This window comes from Nansenia antarctica (assembly GCF_963989245.1).
Source record: "Nansenia antarctica genome assembly, chromosome: 10".
In the NCBI taxonomy this organism is placed as follows: domain Eukaryota; kingdom Metazoa; phylum Chordata; class Actinopteri; order Argentiniformes; family Microstomatidae; genus Nansenia; species Nansenia antarctica.
The window spans coordinates 17,033,957-17,047,153 of NC_137680.1; the positions used below are offsets into that span (position 1 = coordinate 17,033,957).

Genomic DNA, 13,197 nt, shown 5'->3' on the forward strand with positions numbered 1-13,197 from the left:
AGAGGAAGGTGGAGTGCAAGGTGTCCAACATCCGTGGGCTCCGTGATGTCGTCATGGAGTGGAAGAAGATTCCAGAAGCAACCAGTGCAGCTCTGGTGAATTCCATGCCCAGGAGGGTTAAAGCAGTGCTAGATAACAATGGTGGTCACACAAAATATTGACACTTTGGGCACAATTTAGACATGTTCACTATGGGGTGTACTCACTTTTGTTGCCAGCTGTTTAGACATGAACAGCTGTGTACTGAGTAATTTTCAATGGACAATAAATCTATACTGTTATTCAAGCAGCACACTGACTACTTTAAGTTATATCAAAGTTTCATTAAGATAGTGTTATCCCCTGAAAGGATATGACAGAATATTTGCAAAAATCTAAAGGGAGTACTCAATTTTGAGATACTGTATATAAATATCATCGCCTATTTCACCTAAAACAGTGTTCATATTGTTGTAGCTAGTCTTACTGCACAACAATTAATAAATCACATTTCAGTGTAACCAAGTACTTAAAACACTTTTTATTTCAAATTTTTTACAGATGTATCACAACAGCTAGAAGTTATCCATAGACTAAAAACGAGGGATAATGAACTTTAACTTGTAACAATCGTCTAGTTACTTAATGCAAAAAAATTGAAAACATAAATGTAGAGGTACAAAGAAATTACATGATGCAACATGAATTAATTGCCCAAATTATACATCTAGAAAGGCAATTCAATGCTAGTTGCGATTAAGCAAATGTTTCAATAGAAAGCCCATTAACTTTCTTTAAAGAAATGCATTATGAAAACTAAGAAACTATGTCAAGTGCAATGAGGAACAACATGGTGAATAGAGTTTACTAATTTCTTTCATGATAAAAACCAGTACCTTTTCACAGCATGAAAGTAAATGTTTACAAAATCAGAGGATTGATCTGGGACTGAAGTTTGAGGGGTTGTCTTTTTGTACACTTATTGGGTGAATTTTGCCATGATAGCACATCGAAAGATTTATCAGTTACAAAGGGGAAAAAGTGGTTGCAAAGTTTACAAAATGGTAAGTGAAAAAAGAAATATAAATATACTCAATATATGCATTCCTCCTCACAAAAAAAAGACCAATACTGCATGATTTTGTTGGTGGTACAGTAAAATCCTTTTTAAAAGTTATCATTCCGACCCAAAAAGGCCAAAAAATAACAAATAAAGCGGGCCAACAAAAACAAAACAGTAAACAAAGCATAAAATATTCAATAAAAAGTTGCAAGCCATTTACAATGTCTAAATCTCGTGGAATCTTGGTCCAGCTGTGGCGATAATGTCACTGTATGGCTCTGCCTGGCTGAGCTCAATGGCTTGCTGTTTCTTAAGAACCAAGAAGCTGTAGAACTTGGCAGCTGCTTGCTTCTTGTTGTTGTTTTTGCACAGCTCAAGTAGGCTGACCGACTCGGTTCCTGTCTTTGCCATGACACGCTGTGGAGAGAACACGGACACAATCACTTACTGATCAAGAGGGCCATCCAACTAGAAGATGAAACAATTTAAAATGATACTACGATATGAAAGCAATTGAAGCAACAATAACCTAATTATTGCAACTGCCAGACTTTTCATCTTTCCATACAGACATTGTTCGATGCAGTCGAATTTCAAACAAAACAAAACATTGCTTTTTTGGTTTTGAATTTACCTGAAGACCATGAAGCATCTGCTGAGTCCTCTTGTTCCATCTCTTCTCCTCCTGGTCCTGGTCTCCTGTACCCTCCTCGTCCTAAAAGCCAAAAACATGATTGAGTAAATAAGCTCAGAAAATATGAAGGCCAGAGTGTGTGGGGGCAAATTTAACCATCAATGTGTCAGTGTGGTACACATCTTAAAAAATGGAAGAGAATCTACACTGCACTCCAAAGGACAGGGCTCGACAGTGCGACTGTTTTGGTCGCATTTGCGAGTGAATATATTTCTGTGCGACTTGGAAATACATTCAATCGCACCAGTGCGACTACTACTGTCATGCGCAGTCAAACTTGTGTATAAGCGATGAGGGAATGAAAACAGTGAACAGAAACGCGTGTCGCAGAAATGCTTCACGCGAGTCCTATATGCGCTTAAAATGCGCATAATGGGTATATGGGATACAGCTCTCATAGTTCGTAGCGCTGTGTTTTGTTAGCCGCTAGCAGCGTTTGCTTCCGGTTTCATTACAAAGAGGTTAACCCTATATGTGCCTGACGTCTAACAACATTCAAATGACTCCAACTTCATATTTTTTCGGATTTCAATGTATGACACATCATTTGAAAGCTTATGATCCGTAGTTCCAATCCACAACACGTCACATTTGAAAGTGTTTATGTAATTTTTTTACATTTGAAAGTGTTTTTTGTTTATATATATTTATATTATACAATTTACCAGTCATATTCTGGAATGTGTCCAAATGTTAAAGTTCCATAAGTATAAGCAAAATAAAGTAACAGTTAGTACTTTATAGTAGTAGCATAAAAAAAAAAAAAAAAACTCGAACCGTGAACCAAAAAACGAGGTTCATACCGAACCGTGGGCCAACTGAAATTAATATTCTTACTTCCCCTTTACATTGTGTGAGTCTCCATTTTTATTACGGCCAAGAGACAGTTATGATCATTTTGATAGGTTATGATTATGATAATTTGTTGTCGTTGACGAAAATTGCAAAATTTTCATTGTGCTACTGAAATTCTTGGTGTGCTACTCAATTTTTCAACATGGTAGCACAGTGCTACCTGGGGAAAAGGTAAGCGTCAAGCCCTGCCAAAGGAGCAGGCTCTCTATTAACATTCATCTCATTAAACCAAGCAGCAATTCAATTGAGACCAGATAATTCTCATGAACCATAACTGCCCTGACAAGACGTTAAGATTCTGCAATATAAACCCCATAACAGCGTCTCACCTCCTCCTCCTCACTGTCGTCCTTGTCCTTATCCTTGCCCTTCTCTCCCAGCAGGTCCAGCTCAGGCACCAGCTGAGTGAGGGTGAGGCTCTCCTCCGCAGGCAGGTCCACCTGGGGCATGTCCAGGCTCTGGGACAGGACAGACCGCTCCGCCTGCTGCTCCAGGGCTCCCATCTGCTGTAACACAGACAGTCAGGACCTCATCACACAAACTGATTGCACGTAAACAAAAAAGAAATGGAAAATGTTCACAGAAAACTGTATTGAAGTTTCAAGGGAATTGACATCACAAAATGTGTGTGTGTGTGTGTGTGTTGTGACTACTAACAACAAACAAGCAAGATTTGTGCACTCACGGGCAGGGCAGCCTCTTTGTCATGAGACTTGCGCTTGACCCCACGTGGGGTAGAGGGAGGTGGCATGATGGTCTCATCCAGAGTAGTCCTGCTGCTCTCCATGACTGAGGCCTGCAGGAGGCTGGGCTCCTCCATGATGGTCTGGTCTGGGGGGGGGGGGATTTAACCAGACCATTAGATTCACAAAGATCAAATAATCATGGTCTACACACGGTAATACATCGATTGCTCTGATCATTTCTAGAACGATCTGGATATTTGCATAGTGTTCAGCTGCACTGTTATAGCTATGCGGGCGGTAGCTTACCGATGACATCTCTGTGCTGGGAGAGAACTTCCTCCCTGGGAACCTCTGGGTTCTCCAGGTCCTTGAGGAACTCGTCCAGGCTGTCGGCCTCGCCGCCCTTCCTCCTCTTCCTCATCTCATCTGGCACCAGCGGGGTCAGGCAGCGGGTGAACATCTGTCAAAACAGGACGTGTCAATACGGCACAACAGCAAATCTCTTAACATATCTAATGTGATAGTTAGGATAGTACTTACTATTTCCATTTGAACAAGGCATTGAGGTAACAACTAACGGCTGTTGTAAATACTAAGGTATTTTTTTGTGTGTGTGTTACCTTCAGCAGCCTGCTGTTCCAGAGCGGCTGGGCAGGGAGAGAGAACAGCTTCTCCACACCCCCGGTCTCCTTCCACATCATCAGCTTCTTGGTGGGCGGGGCCAGGTCCAGGGTGGTGACGATATCAGAGTAGTCACTCAGCTGGGCGCGGATGGTCTTACTGTCCAGCTCCTTCAGTGTGTCCACAATCAGCTTCCTTTTCCTCTTGGCCTTGGTTTCTTTCACTAATGATGTGAAAGAAAACATTTTGTCACTTGTAGAAAATTAAAAGTGCCTCCTGTTATTCAGGTTTGACTTTACAGGCAAATTATGCTCTCTCAAACTAAGTAGTTGGTGTTATTTGAATGCTGACCGACTGACACAGGTCTGCTTACCAGTGATGTCAATGGGCTCCAGGGCGAAGGCCTCTTCCTCATTGTGGACCAGAGTGGTCTGTTCAGTCACGTCTATAGTGGGGGGCAATGGCTCTGCAGGTCCACCAGAGTCAGGGCTGTCAGGGCCCGCTGGACAGAGATGAAGATAGGAGGAAAAGATGGAAATAAAAATATAACATGTTAGTGATTATGGTGACATTGGTGACTATTCATCTAGTTTAATGCTGTCATTACACCAAATCTAACAGCATCAACACAGCAAGAGAGGAATGACCAACCAACAGGGAAAACTTACGGGATTGTAAGTTGTCAAAGTCATCCTCATCATCATGATCTGGGGGCATCATCACACTGTCAGTGATTGCTGGAGGGTCATCAAAGATACCACCACCATCCTCGTTGCTCAGGAGTTTATCCACTAAAAAACAAGGAAAAAAAACATTCCATGACTGATAACAAACCATTCTGAATGAGACACAGATTGCTGTAATCACACTACTGTTTCAGGCTATTGAGTGAATCTCAAAAGTATTCCCTTGATGTCTTGCATGATTCTCAGAACACATTGGAGAAGTTCAGAAGGGACAAAACAGTGCAACTTCTCTTCAATGCATAAAAAAGGACGGAGGGAAGGACGTTTGAGATTCAGCCATCGACTCTGACGCACCATCTGTAATTCAGCAACCGTATAATATTCAATTAATGTATTTACCCAGCATTCCTCCATCGTTGCTCTCCATGGGGTTGTCCCCAAAGTCGTCATATTCCAGATGGTTGGACTTGTCTGGCAGGGTGGCAGGCCCGGGTTCAGCCTCCAGCAGTAGATTGGCAGCTGTAGCTCCATGGATGATGTCCTCCTCAAAAGCACCCTCTACTCTCATCATCTCACGGTCATCCATGCCAAAGTCAGCTGCGTGTAAACAACACATGAATACCAAAGGTTAACAGACGTCCAAGGACCTAAAATAAATCTGTAGCAGAGAAACGCTGCTTTTGCAAAAATGTATGTGTCCAAGAGAGGGGGGAAAATACCACCATTTTACAGTATGAACATGGTTAACACACTTCACAACAGTAGAGGCAACACAGAGACTGACAATCATGTGTGACGGACAGTAGGGCTGGGTTCAAAAAAATCGATTTTCCCGATTCTGAATCGATCTTCATTAAATGAGCGATTATCGATTCATAAATCCCGAGATCGATTTTATTAATTTTTTTGCTTGCAGCTTCAACCCGCAACGAGATCCCGTGGCCAGATCTCGCGCTACAAGAATTTATCATATCTCACGCAACGTGAGGTCTCAACACTAAAATCTAAAAACATGGCGATGGCAGGGACACTCAAGTCACCACCAGGCTTAAAGTCAGATGTCTGGGTGCATTTTGGATTTAAAAAATGTGACGATAGAGATGAGCTGGACAAAAGCAAAGTCATATGTAAATAAAAAGTATATTCATGTAACTGCTTTGGAGTCAATTCATTGATATGTTTAACAATGCTACATGTTATAGGGTTCCTTGAACCATTTATAGCATTAGTTCGGAGAATCTCTTTCATATTCAAGCAAAAAATGTATATTGTAACTAGATCGCATCGGAATCGAATCGAAAGCTGTGAATCGGAATCGAATCGTTTTGGGAAATCAGTGGCGATACCCAGCCCTAACGGACAGCCCACGTACCAAAATCATTGTCCTGCATGAGGCTGAGATTTCCCACATCCTCCCGCATGGTGATCTCCTCCACTCTGCTCTGGTTCAGTGTGAACTGCTGGGCCACATCGATGTCACTGCAAGGAAAACAAAGGATGAGCGTTAGTGTTTGAACTGGCTTAATTTTTGACATGTCACATTCTACCTCAGACGTAGTATATAAACGGACAGGACATGAGCACATTAATAATAAAACATTGGCAGGGTTGTGTGTGTGTGTGAGAACGTACTCAAGATCAGGTAGTGGTTGGTCAAAGTCATGGAACTCTTCTGGTAAGGTGATAGCATTGTAGGCAGCCTCACGGTTCTCCTCTGGTAGATCCACCACACCTAAAACGCATAAACACAGAGTAATGAGGCACAAGCAAAAACAGAAAAGAAAAATAAACAGTATAAGGATGTTTCAGACTGCCTGCGCACTAGACTAAGCAGGCTGACATTAGGGAAAGATGGGGGAATATTGTTCGGTATGCAACAGGTGTAAAGGAACAAGAGACTACACGTCGGTGTATAAGAGGGTGGAGAGGGCCACCACCTCATAAGATGTGACACTTGATTAAACTTTATGTATGTGTCAGATGAGAACTTACCGGGGCGGAAAGCCATTTTGATTTTGATGAAAGCCTCATTGCAGTCAGCAAGGAGGTATTTGGCTTTCCTGTGGTAGATCCTGACCACCCCCAGCAGGAGGTGACCAGAAGTACGCAAAGCCATTTTCACCTGGAGAAAAATCATGGATGAGAGGAGAGCACACAGGTTGGACCATGCAAACTCAACGTTGGCCTGGTCCTAGTCTCTGGTCATACTGTCCACACACGCTACTGAACCTACTGGGCCTCCAGCTGGTAACATGATAAAAAAAAAAGAGCAGGCTGCATGCCTCCCTTACCTTGGGGCAGATGATGCTCTCCACACTGCTCTCCAGGTTGCATTCAAAGACGTGAGCCTTGGTCAGCTTCTTGTCCCAGTGGGCCGCCAGCCATATTTTGGCTAGCGGCCCCCGTTTGCTGAGGACAAAGTGGGCGTAGAACATTGCCCCGGTTCCTAGTTTTCACCAAGACTGGGGTAACTCCGCCTGAAACAGAGAAGAGAATCCAATAATTCAATATGTTGTCAGTGGCTAATCAACCGAAGTTGTTAATCAACCGCTTCAAGTTGAATTTGATTTAAATTCAGCTCATAGGACAGAGAGATTACAGGCTTGTCTACTGTGCAATGATAGAGATCATAGGTTGTCCATGTACAAAATATTTCTAAGATCAAGATGTACACATGTCGATTTGGCGCTATGACTAATAAACAGTTTTGATTGCTGAAATGTAATGGAAGTTCCGTGTCCAAGCAACGTATGCGATCTCGAAACGCGCAAAAAACAAACAAACACCCGAAACGTTACTTTCTACTGGTTTTTGCTTAATTAAACATCGACACTCAAATATGCTACAGCGTGATATTTCTACGCATCGAAAGTTCCGTGGAACACTTTATTATTGTGAAATTATTCCGACCCTTTGGTTAGGCGCACTCACACGGGGTCCGACTAATCCCTGGAAGCGGACGTCTCATTGAACATAGATAATAAAACGAAGAATATCCAGCTAGCTACGGGTGTGCACACATAAACAACTGAGCAAAAACGACTGAGTCTGTGTCGAGAAATGATCAAAACGCGCATGCATTCAATGATGATTCACATCTGATGGCGCGCTTGTAAAAAAAAAAAAACTGCAAACACTTTTTTTTCGCGACGGCTAAGCTAACGGCTAGCTAGGCCAGCTACGACATGAAGGCCCTGGTACACAAACACATGCTACGCGTGTTACTTTCGATATACAAAATGCACATGTTTAACATAGAAATCAAGCTCCATCTATTGAACTTACCTACTTCTACCCCCTTTCAAATGGAATCTCAATGATTATGTGATTTCTCCCCGCGAGTTCTTCCCTGTTGTACTCATTAAAACAGCCAAGATGGCGCCAGCAGCCTTCCTCCCGCTCAGTGTCCTTTTAAAATCGCCAGGATGTTTACAGTCAAACCATGGAGGGGGCGGAGTCTGTCTGTCTGACAGGAGGGGGCGGAGTCTGTGTGTCTGACAGGCCAGGCGTGTGTCACTGGGATGATAGGGGGCGACATTGTATAACTCTAGTTTGATCATAATGAAAAAAAATCATAATTATTTTGTGTTTTGAATTTTGTGGCTGTTTTTAGATGTGTTGTTGTACGGCGACCTTGAGTGCCATGAAAGGCGCCTTATAAAATAAATGTATTATTATTATTATTATTATTATTATAAATAATGGACCGGTTTCACAGACAAAGCTAAAAACCTAACCCAAGACTAAAAAGCATCTTCAATGGAGATTTTACATTGAACGTGTGATTTAGTCCAGGACTAGGTTTAAACCTTGTCTGTGAAACCAGCCCATTATGTTGTTGCAATAAATACTGAATATGCAAGAAGTGTTGAAGTGTGTGTGTGTGTGTGTGTGTGTGTGTGTGTGTGTGTGTGTGTGTGTGTGTGTGTGTGTGTGCGTGTGTGTGTGTGTGTGTGTGTGTGCGTGCGTGTGCGTGTGCGTGTGCGTGTGTGTGTGTGTGTGTGCGTGTGTGTGTGTGTGTGTGTGTGTGTGTGTGTGTGCGCGCACGTGGCAAAGAGAGATAAGGGTGAGGACTCAAGAGGATAGCCCAAACTGAGATTAATATTATATCAAGATAATAATTAAAGTCCATATAATATTTGTGACTGTGCCCACATGACAAACTATAACCCAAAATAACCCAATTCAAATTCAAATTGGAATCAGTGAAACATGTTAGATAAAGACAGAATCATCTAGAAGCTAAAAGGATTCGTGACTGACAGACTCTCGGCATCTGTTGCAGTTGCAGAAGCCTTATATGCGTTTATGCTGTTTCACTTGAGGGAAACGAAGTTAATGTTCTGTATCTGCATCTGCATCATATTAAAACATTGGCAGTTATTTAGAGACCAATAAACATCTGATGTATCTCATAAAATGTTCATTAATCTAAAGTCCCTTCATATTGTAAAATATTTATTTTCTTATGTAGGCCTATGGTATAGCAGCTGAAAAGAAATCCACAAGCCACAATTCAATGAAGAACAACATACAGTGTATCTGTTATTTATTCAGTTGAGAATGTGTGGGAAACATGATTTAACTTCAGTGATTTTGGCAAGCTCTGACTCTGTCTAAAACATGCCATTTGATGAAATACAGTGATTCAGTGGTTTCCCGGCAGCCCATATGCAGCTTGCACCTGGTTATTGATTGAATGATAACAAGAGATGGAGAGGAGTCATAATGAGACTTGGCATGTCTCAGATTTTGATGTTCACAAGTGCAGGGACCATCTGGACTCCCTGTAATACAGGGTCAAGACTGCATTGCACATGAAGCAAAACCATCTTTCTATCTCACCCTATAATAAGTGCATACATATTCATGGTGTGATTATTATTGGTAGCTTTGTAGATGTCTGTAGGGCAGTTGACCATATAGCAATGAAAGAATATGAGTGTGGCTGCTTTAGGAACATTTTTCCATCCCCAAGGTGTCAAATTGCAGCATGAGAAATGTTCATATTTCTTCCTGTCTTGTCTGCTGTAACACACATGGAGTGGTGCATGACACATTTCAGCTAAATCAGTGGATGACGCATTTTGCCATCTGTTGAAAGACATCTTGGTGCAAATAGTTTGATCACTGCAATCATACTGAACGGATATTTTTCTGTTGTAAAGGCAGTTTAATATGGCTGCAAAGGTCAATAGACTGTACCATTAGTTTAGTGAGAGGTCCGCTGTTGAAGGCATAGAAATGAGAATGAGTAGAACGAATAGAATAGAATAATTCTATGGTTAAAGGCCTTGTCATAGAGCTCTGGCTAGTCTAGCATGTTTTTGGTTTTTTTTATCACGGGAAACAAACTAATGAGGGCACTGTAAAAACCCCAGGAGTATCATCTCAGTATGCAAATATTTTAAGATAAACCAGTATTTCCATAATCCCATGAAATTAAATCAGGCGTCTTGCTAATAGCCCTAATGTGTTTAATCTTAATATATTCAATTATAATGCTAGAGGAGTTATGGTCTTATATGATACCTTCCTGAAGCTTCTCTGTAGGGAGCCATAGCAGACAGTCACGTCCTCATTAAATACCCCAGTGCATCCTGGGTAGTCTGATCTGGAGCTGATAACGGCTGGCTTAACTTGGCCTGTGACCACTATAATCCAGCAGTGAGCGTGACTGGTATACCCCTACACAACAAAAGGGGTGTGTTCCAGAGACACACATAATGTGGAGTACTGGCATGACTCTCAGATCAATATGTCACACAGATGTGGTCCCTGTCAAATCCAATACTTCTTGCGGAATTGTAAACATCTGATCATCTGCAAGGGTCTGTGCAGTGTTTGTACATTTGGAACACAATCACCCTAGGGCTGCGGCAGTGAGTGCAAAGGTGACTGCTGTGCTGTGTTGGGGGGGGGGGGGGGGGGGGGGGTTGGCAGCAGTACCATGAGGGAGGATCAGCCTGGCTGATGTTATTTATGTGTATCTAAACCGATCGCTCACAGATTTTTGTTAACACAGCATCTGTTTGGCATGAGGCTTGGTTGACACATGCACGCACACGGGCAAGCAAAGGTACTACTTAGTTTGGCGTGCCATTGCTCAACCTAACATGCAAAGTTTGTTAGGGAAGCATGAGGAGAGAGCACTGCCAGGTCACAGAGATGACTAATTGACAGGGGATGAACAGGAAAATTAGGCTCATCTTCTGCTACAGTGAACACCCAGCTGAATCATCTAAACACACTTCTTGATCGGTTGTTCATGTGTGTTCAGTGTAGTGGGCTGTATGAATGCCTTCATAGACTTGCAGCGAACACACACACACAACTTTGGCTTCCTATGGCTGGTTAGGTACATTTTACGGTTTGAACTTTGAATAAATTACTGATTAACAGAACTGACATGACAACAAATATATCAAATGTTTTATTTTTTATAAAATAGCTTTACAAAATTTGGATTTTTCTATTTTCACCATTATCTCTATAAAAATTATGTCTGTAATTACATGAGGGTCGAGGGAGCAGGCAGAGAAGTGAGACAGAGATCTGCCTGATAAATACAACATAGGTGTGTCTGTCTGAGCCGTAAAAGCCCCCCAAATGTTCCTACGAAGAAGGCAGGAATGTCTGTTACAGGTGTAGTAGTCCAGTGTTAGACATGGTAAGCTAAACAGCGGTTATGTTTTTTTTTTGTTTCTTTTTTTCTTTTCTTTTTTAATCGGCACAGATAAAGGAAAATCGATCATAAAATTAGAATGGGTTCTTTGTTAAAGGCAAACCAAATTAACTCGGAAGTGTCTTTCTTTAATAAAGGCACATTTATAATCATCCAAAAATAACAGGGAGAAAAAGAGAAAGAGAGCAGGATAAGAGAACCTCTTGTCCCTCAAACACATATTGCACCAGGAGAATTACCCAAGTAGGTTTCTCTGTTTCTGTGACCTTTACACACACACCCGGTCTCTCTCTTCCTTTCACATTTAGCCCTGTGATTCTAATAATACTGAGATTACTCATCTGCTGTCATGTTGCCTACAGTAGGTACAGTCATACTCCAGAGAAAATACCAAGAATCTCCTCTTCTCTCAGTTCTTCTTCTCTCAGTCAGGCATACAGTATTACATATACAGTCACATACATACATACATAGCACTGGAAAATGGGCAAATGGGAGGGAACCTTTTCCCTTATCAGAAAAGAAATTGGAAAATGCATAGCAACATTCATGCTAGGAGAAATTAAATCATGGAAATAAAAAAATAAAAACATTGATGAATCATTGGCACAGTATGAGAAACAATGCTGCAGACGTGTGTGATTTATGACCTTACCAAGAGAAAGAAATTGTTTTCAGTAACAACAAATATTTGGGAAAACTAATGCATAGACGAGAATGTATGGGAAACAAAGATTTTTGAAATGGTGGTTATAGGGTTGCTAGCTTTATAGGGATGCTGCGTTAGATGCAGGATGATTCAAAACATGGATGTTTCAAACCCATGCCTCTTTAAATCAGCTGAACATATTCAAAAGCCTTGATATGACATAACAAGATCAAAAGAGAACTGAGCTTCAATGTTGATCCTATGGGAGCCATTTCTGTTATCAGTAGACCAAGATATCTAGGCTAAATAAATAAAATGTAGTTTTTTTTTTAGGTCAGTTTACATCTGTTGTCAGAACATTTTAATTATTTGTATATCAGCTCATTCTAAATCAGATGTACGCCCATGTTATGCCTCTCTTTATTCACAGTAGAAGTGAACATGATTCTGGGCATTTGTCGCATACAATACCTCCGGATAGGCTCAAAACCCAAGCTCAGACTCCTTCAGACAAGGCAACTAGTACAGTACTCCTTCTGGTCATGAGACATTCAAGTACCAATTCCATTCAAGTACTAGCCATGTCCCTGTACACCAAAACATATATTGTGTGTTTATTTAACTTGAAAAAATTAGGAGCCATGACCGAGTGTGACCAATCTCTGAGCCAACAAGTAAAATAGACCCATAAAGGGAGAGTTGAAGATGGACGAAGGAGGAGACAATGATGGCATTCGTCACAATGGTGGATTACTATTCCTACATACACTCTTCTCTTCAAACATATCTCATCCCTTCTTTTCTTAGTTTTTTTTCGGTATCTAAAGATATTTGTCTTGGTTCATTTCACTCAACATTACATCTCCTTGCTCATTTGTTGCTCAAAACGATATTTGAGACCTCCACGGCAGTACACACTGGGGAGAAATAAAGACAATTCAAATTCAATTCAAATTCCCTTTCCAGATACGAGTAGATCCAGTTAGAGTTAGACATGAGTTAGACACTCGACAACCCATCTCTGATATAACATTGCACTACACTCAACATGTGAATAAACTTGTGCATAAACCTTTTGATGCAGATTTGATTGATTCAGGGATCAAGAATCATGATAAAGAAATTAATCACAAAGCAATGGGCATGTGTGATGTGGAGTAATTTAGAAGATAGAACCCAGACTGTAGACTTTTTACAAAGTTGAAAAATATACCCCCCCCCCCTAAAAAGACAATGGCAAATCAAGTCAAAAGCTCCAAAATCACTTGAACCTAAATCA

The 13,197-nt window shown here is 41.3% G+C and overlaps 1 protein-coding gene across 3 annotated transcripts; it reads right to left on the reverse strand.

The window, feature by feature from the left end:
• Positions 1-513: 513 nt before the first annotated feature.
• On the reverse strand, positions 514-7,988 carry LOC308166455 (double-strand-break repair protein rad21 homolog A-like). Of its 3 annotated transcripts, none has more exons than XM_080540768.1 (14): positions 7,870-7,988; positions 6,876-7,061; positions 6,577-6,706; positions 6,217-6,316; positions 5,957-6,063; positions 4,984-5,181; positions 4,567-4,689; positions 4,272-4,400; positions 3,898-4,121; positions 3,584-3,737; positions 3,277-3,422; positions 2,921-3,094; positions 1,677-1,757; positions 514-1,459 (listed from the first exon to the last, which is right to left on the reverse strand). In XM_080540768.1, the coding sequence occupies exons 2-14, from the start codon at positions 7,017-7,019 to the stop codon at positions 1,268-1,270; spliced, it is 1,902 nt and encodes a 633-aa protein (XP_080396894.1). In that variant the 5' UTR covers positions 7,020-7,061; positions 7,870-7,988; the 3' UTR covers positions 514-1,267. The 3 variants fall into 3 exon arrangements, with proteins under 3 accessions (XP_080396894.1, XP_080396892.1, XP_080396893.1); XM_080540766.1 differs by having other exon boundaries at positions 2,921-3,097; XM_080540767.1 differs by having other exon boundaries at positions 2,921-3,097; positions 7,874-7,980.
• Positions 7,989-13,197: the final 5,209 nt, after the last annotated feature.